The sequence below is a fragment of the Oryzias melastigma genome, linkage group LG6, assembly GCF_002922805.2.
Source record: "Oryzias melastigma strain HK-1 linkage group LG6, ASM292280v2, whole genome shotgun sequence".
In the NCBI taxonomy this organism is placed as follows: domain Eukaryota; kingdom Metazoa; phylum Chordata; class Actinopteri; order Beloniformes; family Adrianichthyidae; genus Oryzias; species Oryzias melastigma.
Window position 1 is genome coordinate 29,651,958 of NC_050517.1, and position 20,967 is coordinate 29,672,924.

The 20,967-nt window shown below is 42.6% G+C and overlaps 1 protein-coding gene across 1 annotated transcript in view; it reads left to right on the forward strand.

Annotated features, from left to right (window-relative positions):
• Nucleotides 1–198: 198 nt before the first annotated feature.
• The window catches only part of exoc3l1 (exocyst complex component 3-like 1), a gene marked incomplete in the record, with an annotated part of 32,089 nt that continues 11,320 nt past the window's right edge, over nt 199–20,967 (forward strand). Inside the window, 8 exon segments of the mRNA XM_024282747.2 lie at nt 199–1,036; nt 3,595–3,898; nt 15,311–15,486; nt 15,553–15,772; nt 18,629–18,841; nt 18,919–19,118; nt 20,318–20,536; nt 20,613–20,683. Coding sequence (XP_024138515.1) covers nt 3,856–3,898; nt 15,311–15,486; nt 15,553–15,772; nt 18,629–18,841; nt 18,919–19,118; nt 20,318–20,536; nt 20,613–20,683 — 1,142 coding nt within the window.

Sequence of the window (20,967 nt, forward strand, 5' to 3'; positions counted from 1 at the left end):
TTCAAGATTTAATTTCAGCTTAAAAGAGCAGAAAATTACAGTGTATTTAAATAAATCTTATGAAGACTAATTCTACTAGATTTATTAGCATTTTCTTCACTTTTTAACAAGAAAAAAAACATATTTTTTCTATATTCTTCCATTTTTGCTTTCAGTTTGCTTTTTTATGCCGCAGGATTTCTGAGGAAGCAGATCTGCAGCAGCTAGATCTACAGCAGATCTACAGCTAGATCTGCAGGAGCTAGATCTACAGCAGATCTGCAGCTAGATCTACAGCAGATCTGCAGCACAGGCAGAGCAGTCAAACTCAGGCAGGGGAAGTGACACCTGTGACAAAACTGGAAAACAGAAGGTCAGCGGCTTTGTGGTCCTGACTGGTGCGGATTCAACATCCTGGAGGTTCGTCGGTTCAGAGCGCTCTGGAGGAAGAACCCGTTCCTGTGTGGCAGCAGAGCAGAAGGTGTAGCGCAGATCCAGCTGTGGATCGGCGGGCCTTCAGCCGGGAGAATTTCCATCGGCTTCGGTCCATTTCAGTTTGGTCTTCAGCTTGAAGAGCAGGCGTGGAAAGACGTCCGGCTGCATCCCTGTGTGCAGCTTCCAGCTTCTCTTTTGTTGTGAACCTTTTCAGGAAGCTTTCAGGTGTAAACTGATGGGGCTGAAGGACTCGCATCAACAGCTGTCCCTCAAACTGCTGCTGAGACACTCATCCACACAAACTTTGAGTTAGAAGTGATGTTCTGAAGCAACATTTATTTTAAAAAGTCCTGTTGATCTTAACTTGTAAACAATGGAGTGGAAGCTTCTTCCTGTAACACAGAAACCATGAATTAGACTTCGGTGCTCCTCCAACCAGACTCCACGTCATTTATCCTGATTTCCTCTAAGTTTTCCCAATCAGGAAGACCGGAAGGTTCTGGAGGTTCTGGAGGTTCTGTAGACCCGCAGGTCCACCATACATTCCTGACATTCAGCTCCTTGCCGGCGTCCCGGCGTCTGGATTGTATTCCCGGTCCTCTTTTCTGACCAAGTCTTCATGGTGAGTTCATGACCCGAAGGAAATTTTGAACACTAAATATTTTTTTAGCATAAACTCTGAATTTCTATTTGATATTAATGTGGTTTAAAAAAAACACTGCATTTAAAGGAAAACTTTTTGATGAGTTCTTTAACCTTCATATAAACTATAAAATCATCACATTAAGCATCTTGATGTGGTAAACATTTTAAAAGCCTCCGTCTTTATAATTTTTTTTTAGGTCCGAGGTTAACAGCTCCAACCGGCAGTGATGGAATAAGATAATTCTTCTGTGGAGAACGTCATGTTTTGAACGTGTTCTTGTGGCATTTTTCTGATGATAGAGGACATTTATGAGGGAAATTCACTTTAAACTTAATTTCTGAGTATTTCTGTATTCAAGTCGCTGTGAATCAAGAGTAGATGAAAAATTGCTGTTTGAGACAGATCAGATTTGTGATGTAGAAAATCCTCCTTGATAACGTGTTTTACATTGGATTTCTTTTAAAAAGGTCTTAAAATGGTTAATCTGTTTATTTTGTAAAGGAATACAGATGGAAATTAGCTACTAAGCTACAATCTGGTGCAAGCATCTTTGCCTTTTAAGCTTAATGTATCTGTACACTGTCCTGATAAATTAATAAACTAAACTAAACTCTGTGCAGGGCACAAACGCCATGCTCCGCCCCATTCTTTTGCATCCACCTATAGAGATCCATGAACGTCTTTGTTTTCCTCGTCTGATCTGGCATCCGTCCAAACTGCTGGATCCATCTGATATTAATATATTTTTCTCATTTATCTGTAATTGAGATTGAAGTGGTTCCTGTTCCTGATGACAGGAGGTCTTTACTAAAAAACTGCAACTTTTAAACACCTGGCTGAGACATTCTATTGGCCTGTGAAGTCACTCTCACTAAAGGTTCTTTAACCAGTAAAAACAGAGAGCAGTCGTCAGTTCTGTGGTTTCTCATAGAAACTTTCATGTAACACAAAATGTTGATGCCACAGGACAGATAACCAGTTTTGTTCAGGACAGTAAAGATTTTATGTTTCTCAACATTTTAACTTTTTTTCAGGGTAAACTTTAACCTTAACATCCATACATTTGTCTTTTCAGCTGCTAATCTGCCATTTAAAAGGTTCGGTCCAGTTTAAGTCCCACTCTGATCAACTTTTGATCTATTCTAATGTCTTCCCAGCAGACTTAGGGTGGCGCAGTGGTAGGGGGGTCGACCTCTGAGATTGCAGGTTTGATTCCCGCCTTCCCTGCCCACATATTGATGTGTACTTGGGCAAGACACTGAACCCCACATGTCCACTGGTGGAAAATTGGTGCCGGTGTTCGTCAGTGTGAGAATGAGACTGTAAAGAGCTTTGAGGAAGATAGAAAACCACATTACAAGTATACGTTGTTGACCATGATTATGTCACTTTAAGCCAAAATAATAAAAACTCTTGTTTTCTAGGACATAGTTTCTGCAGAGTGGCAAGAGTTCATAGGAAATTGTGAGTTGTGAGTGGCAACTTTGGGCAGAGCAAGCCTTCCCGTCATCCCTTAATTTACAGTTTCCCTCTAGCTTACAGCCCTCACACCCCCAAGCTAACATTTCAATGCAACAAAAACAGCAGCAACATGGTTTCTATCCAGCTGTACAGTTCTGATCCAGATTCTGTTCTGATCCAGATTCTGTTCTGATCCAGATTCCAGCTCCAAGGGAAGCAAACACGTTCATTAGTGGCATGCCCAGCGTATTCTGCTCCTGAATCACAGCAGTTTGAATACAGAAACACAATTTTGAGCTTAATTGTCCTTATTGATGTTCTCCATCATCAGAAACACGAGAACCAGAGAAAAACACAATTTTCACCAGAGTGAATCCCTTCATGATAAGCAGTAGATAGTACGGGTGTTTATTGGTGTGGATTTTTCCGACACCTCAAGTAGATAGCCTGTAAGGAATTATCTTCCTTCCTTCCTATCTTCCTGTCGTGCTTAACATAAAAATTAAATGATTTTGTACAAATCATTTAATTGCAGATTTCTGTACCATTGATTTAAAGTTGAATCTGTCCACTCCTGACGTGTGAATCATGTTCTGTGTGAACACAATTTTAGGCTTTTATATATTTCAGGTAGCTTTGCCAAATCCTGCAGTTGCAATAGCAACGCCCAAGCTGCCACCTGGCCCCGCCCCACCAATACTGAAATGATAATTTACAAAATAGAAACACTTTGTGTTGGTTTTATCTCCATAGCAACTATTTAACCTCTGGTTTCCTGGAGGAGACTGTAATTTCTGGGATTTCCTGATGAACTGAGGTTTCTTGTTGACCACGCCCACATTTCTGTTCACCCGTCAGACTGTTTCGTTCAGCTTGAGCCAATGATTCATGGCTTCCATTTTCACAATATTCCAGTAGAAATATTTGAGCAAAGATCAAGTGATTTGACTAACTTTTTTTTGTCAGCTGTAACAGTTTTTTTACATTTTTGTCGTTTTGTCAAATGTTGCTTTTGTTTTATTCTGACATTTCATTCCATGTTTGAGGATTTAGAAATTCTCATTTTCTGGCAGCGTTCCTGAAAGCAGCAGAGTGCCGCCGCCCCTCCCTTTCCTGCCGGTCTCTCAGCAGAGGATGTGTGGTGGAGGGAGGGTGTGTAGAGAGAGGAAAGCCCTGGAATGGAGAGAGCCGCTCTCCTCCACCCTTTGCTTCTCCTCCTTCCTCTGTCTGCCAGTCTTCACCCTCCTGAGGCTGCTTTGTAGCGTGGGCGCCTTCAGTCCTGGCCCTCGGGGGGGGACAAGGAGTCTGGCTGGAGGACGGAAACCTGAACTTCAATGTCAGCTGGAGACCAGAGGAATGGTGGTGACAAGAGTGAAGGTAAAGTGACTCCTGCTGGCCAAGATTTCCTCTGGTGGAATGACTGAGCTGCATGTCTGGCTGAGATAGTCAGGTTTACAGTGATGATCAGGTTTACAGTGTTGATCAGGTTTACAGTGATGATCAGGTTTACAGTGTTGATCAGGTTTACAGTGATGATCAGGTTTACACTGTTGATCAGGTTTACAGTGTTGATCAGGTTTACAGTGTTGATCAGGTTTACAGTCTTGATCAGGTTTACAGTGTTGATCAGGTTTGTAGTGTTGATCAGGTTTACAGTCTTGATCAGGTTTACAGTCTTGATCAGGTTTACAGTCTTGATCAGGTTTGTAGTGTTGATCAGGTTTGTAGTGTTGATCAGGTTTACAGTGTTGATCAGGTTTACAGTCTTGATCAGGTTTGCAGTGTTGATCAGGTTTACAGTCTTGATCAGGTTTACAGTGTTGATCAGGTTTGTAGTGTTGATCAGGTTTACAGTGATGATCAGGTTTACAGTGTTGATCAGGTTTACAGTGTTGATCAGGTTTGTATTGATGATAAGGTTTACAGTCTTGATCAGGTTTACAGTGTTGATCAGGTTTACAGTGTTGATCAGGTTTACAGTGTTGATCAGGTTTACAGTGTTGATCAGGTTTACAGTCTTGATCAGGTTTGTAGTCTTGATCAGGTTTACAGTCTTGATCAGGTTTACAGTGATGATCAGGTTTACAGTGATGATCAGGTTTGTAGTTTTGATCAGGTTTGTAGTCTTGATCAGGTTTACAGTCTTGATCAGGTTTACAGTGATGATCAGGTTTGTAGTCTTGATCAGGTTTACAGTCTTGATCAGGTTTACAGTGATGATCAGGTTTACAGTGTTGATCAGGTTTACAGTGTTGATCAGGTTTACAGTGTTGATCAGGTTTACAGTGATGATCAGGGTTGTAGTGTTGATCAGGTTTACAGTGATGATCAGGGTTGTAGTGTTGATCAGGTTTGTAGTGTTGATCAGGTTTACAGTCTTGATCAGGTTTACAGTGATGATCAGGTTTACAGTGTTGATCAGGTTTGTATTGATGATAAGGTTTACAGTCTTGATCAGGTTTACAGTCTTGATCAGGTTTACACTGTTGAGCAGGTTTACAGTGTTGATCAGGTTTACAGTGTTGATCAGGTTTACAGTCTTGATCAGGTTTGTAGTGTTGATCAGGTTTACACTGTTGATCAGGTTTTCAGTCTTGATCAGGTTTGTAGTGTTGATCAGGTTTGTAGTGTTGATCAGGTTTACAGTGTTGATCAGGTTTGTAGTGTTGATCGGGTTTACAGTGATGATCAGGTTTACACTGTTGATCAGGTTTACAGTGTTGATCAGGTTTACAGTCTTGATCAGGTTTAAACTGTTGAGCAGGTTTACAGTGTTGATCAGGTTTACAGTGTTGATCAGGTTTACAGTGATGATCAGGTTTGTAGTGTTGATCAGGTTTACAGTCTTGAGCAGGTTTACAGTGTTGATCAGGTTTGTATTGATGATAAGGTTTACAGTGTTGATCAGGTTTACAGTCTTGATCAGGTTTACAGTGATGATCAGGTTTACAGTGATGATCAGGTTTACAGTCTTGATCAGGTTTACAGTGTTGATCAGGTTTACAGTGATGATCAGGTTTGTAGTGTTGATCAGGTTTTCAGTGTTAATCAGGTTTGTATTGATGATCAGGTTTACAGTCTTGATCAGGTTTACACTGTTGAGCAGGTTTACAGTGTTCATCAGGTTTACAGTGTTGATCAGGTTTACAGTGTTGATCAGGTTTACAGTGATGATCAGGTTTAAAGTCTTAATCAGGTTTGTAGTGTTGATCAGGTTTACACTGTTGATCAGGTTTACAGTGTTGATCAGGTTTACAGTCTTGATCAGGTTTACAGTCTTGATCAGGTTTACAGTGTTGATCAGGTTTACAGTGTTGATCAGGTTTACAGTGTTGATCAGGTTTACAGTGATGATCAGGTTTGTAGTGTTGATCAGGTTTGTAGTGTTGATCAGGTTTACAATGTTGATCAGGTTTACAGTGATGATCAGGTTTACAGTGTTGATCAGGTTTACAGTGATAATCAGGTTTGTAGTGTTGATCAGGTTTACAGTCTTGATCAGGTTTGTAGTGATGATCAGGTTTACACTGTTGATCAGGTTTACAGTCTTGATCAGGTTTGTAGCGATGATCAGGTTTACAGTGTTGATCAGGTTTGTAGTGTTGATCAGGTTTGTAGTCTTGATCAGGTTTGTAGTGTTGATCAGGTTTACAGCCTTGATCAGGTTTGTAGTGATGATCAGGTTTACAGTCTTGATCAGGTTTGTAGTGTTGATCAGGTTTGTAGTCTTGATCAGGTTTACCGTCGTGATCAGGTTTACAGTCTTGATCAGGTTTGTAGTGATGATCAGGTTTACACTGTTGATCAGGTTTACTGTGTTGATCAGGTTTTTAGCTCTCTCTGCTGATTGCTCGTCTGCATTAGTACCACGCTCCCTCAGAACGGTGAAAGATGCTCTCTGAAGCTTCACGAGCTCGTCTTCTGCTCTGATCTTGTTTCTTTAAATCATTTTGGAGCTGGCATTGTTCTCATGAGACTACTTTCCTTTAGTCAGCTCTAACGTCTACACGATGTGACTTCATCCTCAGGAAAAACTTTAACCTACAGCTCAAAAAAAATGTTTTAAGTTGAACCTCAGAAACTTTCTTCTGGGCAGAAAAAAACTTAATTTCAACAAAAATGTTCAAACATTATCAGTAAGAAGTGCTCAGTATGATCAAACTTTACTTCTAAAGCAACTTTTGGAGAAACGTCTAGAGAGCAAATAAATAACTTCAGACAGGAATAGGAAACCTGCTGACTGAAGTGAACATCAACATAACCATCATAGCAGCTACAAAACACAGCAGGAGGTAATTAAATGTGATATTTTGTTTGGTAAATTATTTGAGGAAATAATTTGTTAATGTGCTCTGACCTAAATAAACTGGTTTAGGCAACAGTGTTATTAATGCTGATGCAGAATAAAAGACAAGAAACTGACAGAAGCTGAGACGTTATTTTATCATCAAGAAGTCATTGTTTTTCTTAACCAACAATGCTAACGTTTCTAAACCTGAATGAGAAATTGTTCTCAGTCCACCTACCTGTATAAATAAAGGTTCAACAAAACCTGCATATTTTGAGTATATACAGTATATGTTTGCCCTTTGAGTCGAAGATGACCATGACATTATTAGGCTGTTGGGCTGTTGCGATTCGTCCGGAGATGGCTGGTGAGGCCAATCCGGGCAAGGAAGCTCCTACCACACTTAGGACAGAGGTGGGTAGGGCTCAGGTGTTGATTCTGGTGTCTCTATCCTTCCGCATCTGGCGTTTCTGCTCCGCGTGTTGGAGGCTGTTCTGGTGTGCAAGCTCCTGCAGAGATGGTGCTACGCCAGGATGGGCGATCAGCAGCGAGTGACTCCCAGGTATCTGTGTTAATTGAGAAGTCTTTAAGGGAGACCTTAAGGTTGTCCTTGAAGCACTTCTTCTGCCCTCCAACTCTGCACTTAAACCGGGAGAGTTCACCATAGAAAATCTGCTTTGGAATGCGATGGTCCGGCATGCAGTAGACGTGACCTGCCCATCTCAGTTGAGCTTTGCGTAATGTGGTGGTGATGCTGGGAATGTCTGCCTTCTTCAAGACCTCCGTGTCGGAGATTTTGTCCTGCCAGCGGATGTGTAGGAGGTTTCTCAGACATTTTAAGATGGAAGGGGTTTATCTTACGTTCGTGTCTTCGGCACGCCGTCCATGCTTCAAAGCCATAGAGGAGGGTGGTAAGGACGACTGCTCGGTACACTTTCAGCTTCATCTCGAGTTTCTTCTTCTCTCCCGGACATTTTCCCTCAATCTCCCAAAGGCTCTACTTGCTTTGGAGATTCTGTTGTTGGTCTCTGTATCAATATTGCCATTATTGGAGAGGGTACTGCCAAGGTAAGTGAAGGACTCCACTGCCTTAAGGGTCTGTCCATTCACCTGTATCTGTGGCTTATGGTACTGGTTGCCTGGTGCTGGCTGGAACATCACTACAGTCTTCTTGGTACTGATGGTGAGATCAAAGTTGTCACAGGATGTAGAGAGCTTGTCCATCTGTAGCTGCATCTCCTGCTCATCTCCAGCGTTAAGTGCACAGTCGTCGGCAAAGAGGAAATCTCTGATGACAGTCTCCTTCACCTTTGTTTTATTGAACAGTTTTCTGTCATACCTGTATCTGATGTTAATGCCGGGGTCACAGTCTTCAGATGGTTCACCTTCATCCAGGACTCTGGCTGTCATTTCGTCGTGGAACTGACAGACGATTGCAGTTATTGCAACTTACGAGGGCAGAATCTTGCCAGATATAGACAGGAGGAAGATTCCTCGGTAGTTGCCACAGCACAGGCAATTTCCTTTCCGCTTGAAGATGTGGACTATGGTGGCATATTTTAACTCTTGTGGTAATTGTTCTTTGCTCCATATGTACTGATACAGGGTGGTGAGCTGGCTGACAATAAGTGGGCCCACCAGACTTGTAGATTTCCGCAGGTATGGTGTCAGAGCCTGGGGCTTTGCCGGTGGACATCTGCTTGATGGCTTTGCGTATCTCATCTTCTGACAAGGGAACATCAAGCTCCTGGTTGATCGGCACTTGCGGGAGGCGAGCGATCGCTTCGACGTCGATCTGGGCTGGCCAGCTGAGCATGTTGTTGAAGTGTTCTGCCCATCTATCCAGGATCAGCTTCTTCTCTGTCGGCAGGGTAGTACTGTCAGTTCTGAGAAGGGGGGGATGATCCAGAAGGTCGGGACCTGTAGATAGCTTTCAGGCCATTGTAGAACCTATTGGTGTCATCTCTATCAGCAAAGCCTTGGATCTCGTCAGCCTTGGTACTGAGCCAGGAGTCTTGCATTTGGTGTAGTTTGACTTGTACGGATGATGATGATGCCATGACTTGCGCTGGACTTTGATTAAAGTGAGAGACTTGTGCAGGGTCAGCTTCACTCTCTTGTCCTGAGACGTTGTATTCAGAGGCAATACGAGGTCAAAACGGCTGGGGACGGATCAGGATACAGGAGCTGCTGGAAGGTGACAAGTGTGCGAGACATCCGACTTAGGGACTCCACTCCGGATTTCTGTCGGGGTTTACTCCGTTAGCCTTTGACTTTCCCAAGTCACCCGTAAGGCAGCGGGACTGAGACAGGTGGTACTGGGGTAGAGTTTACCAGTAGCAAATTAGAATCAGATTAGAATCTGACCTGACCTGATCAATATTTTGAGTACGACTGACTACTACTACTACTGGAATCCACAGATGACGTTTGAGGCTTTTCAGTGATGCCAAATGTGAAGGGGCGGGGGTCTGGTAATGGTGGTTTTTGGTAGTTATTGGGAGAATTTTCAGCTTTTTGTTTGTTTTTTTAGATTGTTGTTTATTTGAAAATAAAATAGTTTGTTTTTGTTTATTCATTACTAATGACAAAGTCGTATAATGCTAAAAAAATTGACTATAGAAGGGGATAAGGTCTAATGAAATGAGGATTAAATAGAAAGTAAAGCTGCGAGCAGCTGTACGGCTGCAGACGCTCCATCCCCGTCTGTTTCCGCCCCCTTTTGGCCGGCTGTGACACGCCCCTCACTCCTCCCTACTGCAGTAGCTCAGAGGTTGCTCAGTGACTAAAGAGATGCTAATTCGTTTATGTAGAATTACATTTCCAAAGTAACAGAAATCTATATTTATACAAGGTTAACTAATACCAGATTTAATTTTATTAGTAACAGATTACACTGTTATCTGTCAAAGACAGAGAAAGACATTGGAGTGGGAAAACAGTCATTTATTTCAGAGAAGCCGTTGAGAGTCCACATGGTAGATCAGAGCAGGTCGACTCTCCTTCACCGTGGGGTGAATTTGCTGCTCGACGCCTGTCCAAAAATTTGTCCATAAGCTTGATGCCCCCTCAGACCACCAGAGGAAGCCATCACCTGAGTTCTGACTGTCTCCTGAGCCTCATCTTCACTCCATTTCCCATAAGGCTCTGCCTGGTGTTCCTCTTTCAAGCAATCACCACAAACATTTATAAGAAGGCTTCAGGCTGTGCTCAGGTGCCACGCCCACATTTCTAATATGTTCATATTTGTCAAACTGTTTTGTTCAGCTTGAGCCAACAATTAATGAACTCAATTTTCACAATATTCAGGGACCGGCAGAGCTAATAAGCTACCGTGGGTCTTGCAGAATTAGCGAGCCCTGCTGGGCGGCAACCCCCACTAGCTCTGCCGGAGCCTGTAGCGGAGCTTGTTAGCTGGTTAGCTTGCTACGCTGTCTGCCAGGTGGATGGCTAGCGTAGCGAGCTACCCCAATGAGTTCGCACTTAAGCCAATGTGGGTAAAAAGGCGATGCCACCCCGGGAACTGTGGACAAACCTATTCAGCACCACTTTAACCCTGTGGGCCCACTTGGCCTTGCTGGCTGGGATAGTGAGGGTGAAGTTTTTCCTCAGACGCGCAGTAAGAAAGAGGAAATATAAAAAGGATCTGGTCCTTGCAGATCAGGACTGCTGTTGGACAGAATGAAAAATATTTTTTGTTTATTATAAATTACCAAATCTATTAAATAATTTTTAGCTTTTCTGATTAAAAAAAAAAAAAAGAAAAAAAATGTCAGTTTTTACACAGAAATCTGGAAAGTTTCCTCATTTTGTTGAAATTCCTTTGGATTAAGTTTAATCAACTGGTTTCCTCCGGTCGTTCCATGTTGGATTTCCATCTTCCTCTTTCATGGGTCCATGGTCATCTTGTAGATGCTGACTAATTCCTGGTTTCCGTTCTTTGCTTCTCTCCTTCATCATGGTCTCCTGATGGCATTGAAGGACGCCACTGCAGCGTCTCTTTGCCCTCGGAAGGGTTTTGGTGCTGTTGCGGCGGCGCATTGCATGCCGCTCACCCCTGCCCTGCATTTAGACTTCATTGTGCATAGAGCTGATGGCGTTGAAGCATCAGTTTTAGCCGGGAGACGGCAGAGCGTCCCATGACCTCCTCTGAGACAGAGCCTGGCCTGTTTGTGTAATTGAGACATTCAGATATCTGAGCACACACAGACTCGTGATGCTAACAGAGATGAATTTTCTACCCAAGATGCAAAGCACTGACCTTTTAGCCTCACCAGCGCTGACTCCTAACCTTCAGTCTGCAGAAAAACCATTAGAGATCTGAAATGGAATCCTGCTTACCTGACTGATAAGAAGCTTCTCTGCTATAAAAGGAGCCTCTCCATTAAGGAGCAGAAAAGCTTGACTCAGACATGCAGCATATCCGATTCCCCAAACATCAATACTGCTGATGATGCTTCGCATGCTCGCCTTTTTCCTTTGGAACGCGGCCTGCTGGAAGCAGGAGTTCTATCTCATAATGCTAGCTTTTCATATTTCCTGTGTGTGTGACCAGGAAACAACGTCACAATGGAGTTCATCAGTCAGAGGAGGCTTAAACTTCAGCTGCTTTGTTGGAAGAAAGCACAAAGGAGGAAAGTATTCAACCAAAACAGAGGCACCCTGCTGCAGCTCATCATCATTTCTACAGGATCAGACAGTTTGAAAGTTGGCAAATTAATGGACTTTCAGACAAAAATGTGACCTAGATTCATAACATCTATGGATTTGTTTTAGTTTTAGGTTTCTTAGACAAACTTTACTAAAACATTTAGTAGTCTCTGAACTCACTGGTGAGTATGCCAATGACATCAGCTACATAAAGGGAGAATGACACGGAACCCTTATTAGTATACTTTCATTCAAATTAAGCGAGGTTTCAATCAGTTCTTTAGCTTTGAAATGTATGTTTAAACAATAAGTTATGACATAATTGAGATGCATCTTAGTAATAGTCTTAGAACATTGTAGTTTATTGGAGCGTTTCATGGTTTTTAAGACATTTTTATAGGCGTGACAGAAAATATCCATTCTGTGAAATATTGTAATATCATTTGGTGACTCATTGGATTCAGTCTTTCATGCATTTTTGCTTTTCATAACAATTGTGGCGCTCAAACTCATCACTGTGAATTGTACTCATGAGTTGGTCGGCCTGCTTTAGCTGTTCATGGGATTACACACTGGCACAGATTTATATTCAAGGGACTCCTCAGACTTCTTCCTTCCTCTGCAGTGCAGGTCTGATGGACCTTTTACTCTCAGATCTCAGGTCATCTATTTGTTGTCTGTCCCGAGTGTTCGGACAGAAAAAGGAAAGATTTATTGATTATCTTGAAGGAATCTGGAAAACTTCGCCTGAACTGTTCAATAGCAGGTATTGATCTCTGAGTCACACTGGAGGAAGTTTGGATCAAGATGTTCTAATCAAAGAATCAGGTCAAAGAATCAGATCGATTAGAAATGCACCAAGATTGATGATGAATCGCATCAGTAAATATAATATAAATAAGATCATTGCTATAATGAATCGTTGAACTGCTAGAATAAAAAGATCCATAATCATCTTTTATGGAAAAATCCTCCAAGTCTCCTGACAGATCGTGGCTGTTGTGACAGGAATTGTGTCTTTAGAAGAAGAAAAAAAAGAACAGCATTTAGCTGCAGTTTGAGCATAATTGGCCAGCTTTCACTTTTAGGTCATGGGAACAGTTCTCTGGATTCTGGAGGCAATTTCCTCCAAAAGACTTTAAATGCCTCGACTCAGTCAGAGCCAACTTTGTGCAGCAATGATGGAAGAGCGGTTCCTAGTAGATAAGCTTTAAATTGCCATCATCTTCAAAAACCAGAAGCCTTTAAACGTGAGAGACATTCTTTCACGATTGGCTCATATTCATCATGTGGTCCTTTGTTCTGTGTAAGTCTGAAGCTGGGTGGAATCTGGACTTTGTTTTGGCCGGTTTATTCTCTGTGATGAAAAGACTGCGAATGTCTTTCAGGATAAATGAATGTGACCTGTAATTTAAAAGTACTGAAAAAGTGATTAACTGGGGGTGAAAACTGCAGAGCAGAGATGTTTTAGGACATTTTTTTAAATGGTTTTCTTTATCATAGTTCTGAATCCAGTAAAATTTATACAGGATTAATAAAAAATAAATAAAAAATAGGAAACTATCGTCATTTAAATCCCAGCATTTCCTCCAGGCGGCTGGGTGGCTCAGTGGGCTAGGTGAAGGGCTGACACGCAGGAGCCCTGGGTTCGATTCCCAGGTTTGTCCACTGATCACCATCCAGATTGGGTCCCTAGGCAAGACACTTGACCATTGACTGTAAAAATAATGGACTTAACGAGCCATGAGGTCCCCCATTGGAAATGCATTACCTCCTCTCCTCGTGAAAGTAGGCCACCGCTTTCACCATCACTTCCTGAAACGGATACCGCCATTTGCAACCCATCTTCAGCGATTGGTCTGAGTCATAGCTGAGTCATGGAATCTACAGGAAGTACTGTCACCAATTCGGGGTTGAGTTTATTGTGAGTCTCCGCGTCTTTCCACGCCTCGACCACGAGACCGCGGGATGTAAACAGCTTCTACTTTAATAACGCCGGAGAATTGTACAAGTCATTGTTGAAGCCTTTGAGGGAGAACCATTCCAACATTTGATTCTGTCAGCGGTCCTTTGGGATTTACTTACATTTATTCCTTTTAGTCGAGATAAAAGGAGCATTGGGGTGACGCCGCTGCAGAATGCCCCCCCCCTTCACATGCGCGGCCACGTTACAGTCTGATCAGATGCACGTGAGAAGCGCGTTCAGCGGTATTTAAAATAAATAACCATCCTAACAAGAGAATAGCTGGATTTTTTTTTCTGTTTAAAATACGACCAGGTCCTTTCAAGTTTGTCTCGCACTCCTCAGACGGCTGCGTCTAATTCAGGCTGAAGCTGGAAAAGTGAAGAAGATGAAACTTTGGTTGGTGGTTTTATGGAGGAGCTGTACCATTCCGTTTGATACGCAACTTAGAATTTATAAGCTACAATCAAAACAGTGAAAAAAAGAAAAACGAACGTTAAACAAACAAAAAAGTCCAAAGCACATAACCTCAGAGTGAAATCTATTTCTACAGAGTAAATCCTCATCTAAAAATGTCGACAGCATGCTCCTCTTGTTGTTTTAAACTGCTGCATCGGTACATTCCATTGAGGAAAACAACAGTAGGACAATGATTGGTACATTGTTGAATTGTAAAGTAGGTGTTAAAAGGTCTTCACGGACCCATTGATGAAGTCTGCTCCCATTGGCTACCCGTCATCTGTCAATCAAACCCCCCAGACGGTCGACGTCAGACCCACAAACGCTTATTGAGCCATCTGATTGGTCAATTTATAACTCTAACAACTTGTGATAAGGGAAAAAAATCTTTAAAAAAAATAGAAAAAAGAAGTTAAGCAGAAAGCAGCAGAGGAAGAATGATTATTCTGACATATAAAATGACTGAGAAATAACTGTCTGTTTCTCAATGGAAGTCAATGGGACTTTGGCCTTTTTGCAACCCAGTGGTACTTCCTGTATGGAACACGGAAGGAGGGGGGGCTTGCTCTGTCCAGTTCTTATATACAGTCTATGCCCTTGATGCTGCTGCCTAACTGGGTCCCTGTGCCCCTCAAGTACAGGGTTGTGTCAGGAAGGGTATCCGGTGTAAAAACTCTGCCAAATCACTGATGCCAAACAGTGGGTGCTGTTGTGCTGTGGCGACCCCGAAAGGGATAAGCCGAAAGTGAAGGAGGATCGTCATTTAAATCTTGAACAATTTAGTTAAATTTTTCTGTACATGGTCACAAAGGAGATTGTTTAACAACAATATTTACTTTAATAAAAAGAATGCCAATTTTTTTAAGGAAATTTTTGATTTAAAATAAACTTCAAAGTCCCAGTTTTTTCTTGTGTGTGTGCTTTTAACGCACTATTGTGGCCCTTTTTCTCATGATGGAAGACATAAATGAAGAAAATAAAGCTTAAAATTGTATTTCTGAGTATTTTTTTTATTTTAAATTGTTGGGAATCAGGACCAGATGAATAACTGCTGTTTAAAAAAAAGATAATTTGTGACAGAAAATATGATCATAAGCTCCTCGCTCCGTTCTGATGCATCCATTTGTAGCTTTGTTGCAGCGGTAATGTTAGGTTGGAGGTGTGAGGGGCTGTAAGCTAGTGGGAGAGTTCTCATGAAGGGTGAGGGGGCGAGGTTTATCCACAATAACAGTCCTTGAGAAACTGCATCTTTATCATCCATTTTTATGTGGATTAGGCGAAAAGCTTAAAAATGACCTTCATCGAGTTGAACCCTGACCTTCACAGATGAATGGACTCATGACTTAAAGAATAAAACTGTTTCTGCTGTAGATATTTACTGTCTTTTATCAGACAGAAGTTTATGACTCATGTTCTATGTTTCTGTCAGACATGGTGTCCCGGGCCGCTGTGTGGCCAGAGGTGGAAAGGGCGGAGCTCCTGGCCCGCGGGGCGGCCCTGAAGTGGGCATCAGGTGTTTTCTGTCGGCCTGAACACCTGGAGCGCCTGAGCCAGTACAGGAAGAGGGAGAGTCAGAGGACCTCATCCATCCACACCCGGCTGAAGGTGAGAGGAGGAGCCACAGCTGCTGCAGCGACCGCCCGCTTACACTCCTCTGTGCTGTGTCTCCAGTCTATGGTGCAGTCGTACCTGGAGGGGGTGGGCTGGGGTCTGGAGCAGCTCCGGGAGGCCAGGACCGAGCTCAGGGAGGTGTCGCAAACGCTGCAGAAAGCAGGTGTGGAGGCGGACGCCAACACAGAGGGAGTGAGGTCACTGGAGAGACTCCGAGAGCTGTCCGTCAGCCGGCAGCAGCTCCTCGCCGCCGTCAGCAACCTGCCCAGGCTTTACGCAGGTGAGTTGGAGTCCGAGGATGCAGGTGAGATGGAGGTGAGATGGAGGTGAGATGGAGGTGAAGATACAGGTGAGATGGAGGTGAGATGGAGAAGAAGATGGAGGACAAGATCCAGGTGAGATGCAGCCTCTGTTTGCAGATTAGAGGAAAATGTAGAAACAGCTGGAAATTATAGCATTTCTGTTTAAAAAAACACATTTTATAAAAACTGTTTTATTTTACAGTACTATAAACAAAGGCGGTAAAAGATGGAAATGGCGATAGTGAATACATTCTTTGAGAAGAGACAGGAACATAGAGTGACCTATAAGAGTGGAGGTAGAAGCACACAGATAGACTACATCTTGTGTAGACGGTGTAATCTGAAGGAGATCAGTGACTGTAAAGTAGTGGTTGGTGAGAGTGTTTCCAGACAGCACAGGATGGTGGTGTGTAGAATGACTCTGGTGGTGAAGAAGATGAAGAAAGAGAGGGCAAAGGCAGAGAAGAGGACAAACTGGTGGAAGTTGAAAAAAGAAGATTGTTGCATGACTTTTAAGAAACAGTTGAAACAGGCTCTGGGTGGTCAGGAGGTACTCCCAGATGACTGGATAACTACAGCTAATGTGATCAGGGAGACAGGTAGGAGTGTACTTGGTGTGTCATCAGGAAAGAGAGTTGATAAGGAGACTTGGTGGTGGAATGAGGAGGTGCAGGAGTGTATACGGAGTAAGAGACTAGCTAAGAAGAAGTGGGACACTGAGAGGACTGAGGAGAGTAGACAGGAGTACAGGGAGATGCAGCGTAAGGTGAAAGTAGAGGTGTCAAAGGCCAAACAAAGAGCTTATGATGACTTGTATGCTAGGTTGGGTAGTAAGGAGGGAGAGACTGACCTGTACAGACTAGCAAGGCAGAGAGATCGAGACGGGAAGGACATGCAGCAGGTTAGGGTGATCAAGGATAGGAATGGTAATGTGGTGACAGGTGTCAGTGGTGTAATGGAAAGATTAAGAAGAGTGGAAAGAACTTGGTCCAGATGATATTCCTGTGCAGGTAAGGCCGTGTCTGAGAGAGATATCAGTAGAGTTTCTGACCGGGTTGGTCAACAGTCCGGAGTGATGGAGAGTGTAAAATAGAAGTAAAGAAGAGAGTGCAGCAGGTTGGAATACGTGACGTAAAGTGTCAGGAGTGACATGTCCAGACTGTCCAGACTGAGATGGTTCAGCACAGTGTTCCAGGGTTTTTTTTATTTAGACTACTACGGGTCTTTATTTTGTTTTGTTTTGATTAATCCCACCTTATTTAGTCATCTATTAGCATTATTGGAAATAAACGGGATGGAGCAGAGATACATCAGACGGTCTTCATCCAACTGCTGTTCTTCATGTAGATTGTAGCTACTGTACATTCTAACGGAAAAGAACAAATAGAGAGAAAGAAAAGAAAGTGTCTGGAATCAAGACAGTCTCACCCAATTTTTGTGTAGTTCTTGATTTGTAACTCATTCAATACATTTGATGTGAAATTTGATGTGCTTGCAGTTGTACATTCACATGTATAAAATGACGTACCGCTCCGCACTCCTCTGCTTGCCAGAGACCGGGACGTTGGGTTGATCAACTTTGTCCGCTCTCTGAATGTCGAGGAGGAATTCATGTCGCCTTCTGTCACCGTGACTGGGAACCGCCGCTTGCGGAAGAGCTCTGCGGCGAAGGCGCTAGAGGAAAGCGCAGCTGTGAGGGAGCGACGAGAACAGAGAAACTTTAGTGTTGAGTCTTTTATAAACACATATTTAGACTTTTAAAAAATTATTATTGGGCATATCTGTTTAAGGAAGCGAAAAAATGTCACCAGATAATATTCACAATCTAGTTTCAAAGAAAGGAATCTCTGATGACCCAACATTCTTGGAGATGGGAGAAGAGTCTCACATCAGATTTGTGCGTAAATGAGGTTTTGAGTGTAACTGGTGATTTGTGCATCATTTTTAAAGATTTGTGGGTGTAGTTAATTTCAAGCTGCCATACTTCAAAGTTGTGTGTATACATTGAATTTTGTTATTTTGTAATTGTTGTTCCTGTGAATACAGAATTGCAGCACAGTTACACACAAAATGAATTGTATGAGTTACAAATCCAGAATATTTTGACTCCATAGTAGAAAGGTATGGCACTAATTTTTTTAATATACTGTTAATCTGGTTTGATCCCAAATCCCACAAACTGTTAGTTTATACTGAAAGGATGATGATCTGTGGATTAAACGCTGGATTATTTTAAAATGATCTTTCTTTTGTTCCCACACTTTTCAAATGAAATCTGTTCATTTTAAGTTAGATGTTTTTATGGATAAAACACTCCAACTTTGTAGCTGCTCACAACAGAATTTTAATAAAGGACAAATTTTGATTAACGTTTGAGTTTTCAGATCCATAATTTAGCCGACTTTTTCTTCACCTTTCAGCTTATCCCTTTCGGGGTCGCCACAGCCTAACAGCACCCACTGTTTCGCATTCGGCAGAGTTTTTACGCCGGATGCCCTTCCTGACACAACCCTGTACTTGAGGGGCACAGGGACCCAGTTAGGCAGCAGGTCAAGGGTCTAAGGACCCAATCTGGGTGGAGATCAGTGGACACCCAGGAGATCAAACCCAGGACTCCTGCGTGTAAACCCTATACTGATCCCACTGAGCCGTCCAGCCGCTGTATCCATAGCACATCTGACAATGTCATTAAAACAAACCATGAAGTCGATTTATTATCCTCATAACAGTGTGTGAGTCTAAGAACTTCTGGGTCGCCGGTTCTTCATGTGAACTATCAGATTGATGTGAAGCTTAAACTCAGCAGAACTTCCGGACCTTCTCGTCTGTTGCAGTCCAGGGCTTGGTTCTGGAGACGGAGCGTCTGGTGGAGTCCCGGCGGCTGCTGGAGGCCCACGCCCGGCTGATGGATCTGGAGCGCTGGCAGGACGACATCCTCTGGCAGCTCGGCGGCGCTGACGGGCCGACAGGAAGTGCTGTAAGTGCTGATGACCAGGAGCTGGCGGCCAAGTATTTCTCTGGAGTGCAGCAGCTGGTGGACGCCCTGGGTGAGGAGGGGTGATGTTTTTGTTTCAGTGATCAACTAGCAAACATGGATGACGGTGGAGCTATGCCCCCCCTGCAGGGAAGGAGATGTGGGCGGTGGTGAGCAGCGCTCTGGCTTTGGCGCCACAGAACCCCACGCCGTTCGTGTCCGCCGTGCGGATAGTGGAGCGCGAGGAGGCCCTGGACCGCGCTCTGCTGGCACAGAGAGGAGGCGGTGGTGGCGGCGGCAGGCCCCTCCCTCCCGGACGACCTCGATGCTGGCGAGCTCGCTTCTTCCAGGTCAGCGGCGCCTCATGGGACATAGGCTAGACGCTCCGCCTGTTTCTCTTTCCTGCTTTTGTCTGACATGTGTTTAAACTCGTGATGAGTGTTTGTTGATTTCTGATATTAGAATTTAACTTTTGTTGTAATTGGCCAAATAAAAATGTCTCGTTTCACTTAAAATGACGACAAAGTCAAAGATTTTCACTTCAAAGAACCCAAGAACTGTTTTCCTTAGAACTTTTTAAGTTGATTTGACTATTTTTCTTTTTGTTTTCATTTGTTTTGAGTTGCAGCAATGAACTGCAGCCTATATATCTATACATATATATATATATATATATATATATATATATATATATATATATATATATATATATATATATGTATAGATATATATATATACAAAAGAAACAATAACAGAAAAATTAATCATGTCTCAATTAGACCTCATGGGTTCTCCAGGGTTAAAAGGCAGCAGCACCACAGACACAATCAAATTATTTATATAGTTAAACATAACCATGTAAACAAGTCATTTTAAAACCCAATGAACTGAAAAGTGAAAAAGGATGAATAATATATTAAACACATCTGCCTTCTGTTGTATTTCTCTTTAAGAAAATGATTGTAGTTCCTAGTTTCACTTATAGGGGGCTCTAGCTGAACATTTTAAAATGTTACAAAAAAGAACAATTTAATTCTTAAAATTAGGTCTAAATTAAATACCAAAAAAATAATTTGTATCAATTTTTACCATAAACTTTGACACAGATCACATTTTGATCAACTCTGGTTTGTTTTATTGCTCAAATATGATCTAAAACTGATTTTAAAAAAGCCAAGAATTCACGTATGTAATTTTAAGAATTTTGTGTCCAACATAAATCTGTTCATTTCTAATTTAGTTCATATTATAATTTAATTTAGTTTTACTCAAATGAACCAAGTCCTGATCAAAACATTTCTAAGGTGTGCAGGTCTGAAGAGATGGAATTCAGGTTTCAGGTAAACCAGACTTTCAAAGTAAAGGTCAAAGTAAATGCATTTCAAAGTAAAGGTCAAAGTAAATGCATTTCAAAGTAAAGGTCAATGTAAATGCATTTCAAAGTAAAGGTCATGAACTTAACAGCTTTTCTTGGATTAAAAAAAAGGAATCACTTTGATGTGACAGAAATGTTCAGGGCTGTGATGATTGCTGACCCCCCCCCTCCCAGGTGCTGGAGGAGGCGGTGTCCGCTCGCTTTCGCAGCGTCTCCTACCTGCACACTCGTGGTCCGGGTCTGGCGGGTCACCTTTCCGCCCTGCAGCACGCTGTCATGGCTGACCTGGCCACGGTACGCCATCTGCTGGAGCACTGCGTCCCCCCACACTACCAGCTGACAGCTGCCTACCTGAAGGCCACCCACCACTGTTTACACACTCACCTGACACAGGTGAGGGAGGGGGGATGTCTCTGAGACTCTGAATGAAATGCTTGTTTTGTGGTTTCACCTGTTCTGTGCGGCTCAGGTGAGCAGCTGGGATCTGGAGAGCGGCGAGATCTTTGCCGTGCTGAACTGGGTGCTGCACATCTACAACAGGTGAGACACCTGACAGATGAGGGAGACTCCAGAAACCAGGTTTTTACAGCCCTTCTGACAGCAAAAGCAGAAGAAAACCTCAGCTTTCTGCTTTCTGCTTTTGAACAAAAATCAATGGAACTGACTGAGTATTAACAGATATTCTGCTTTCAATATGTAATCTTCTATCTTATAGTAACATTTTCTGTTATTTTAGACTAAAAATATTTTTTTCTGGAGTAAATCAGAAGCAGATATAATAAGATGTTGTGAAATGTTTAAACTAAAATGAGAATGTTGTTTTT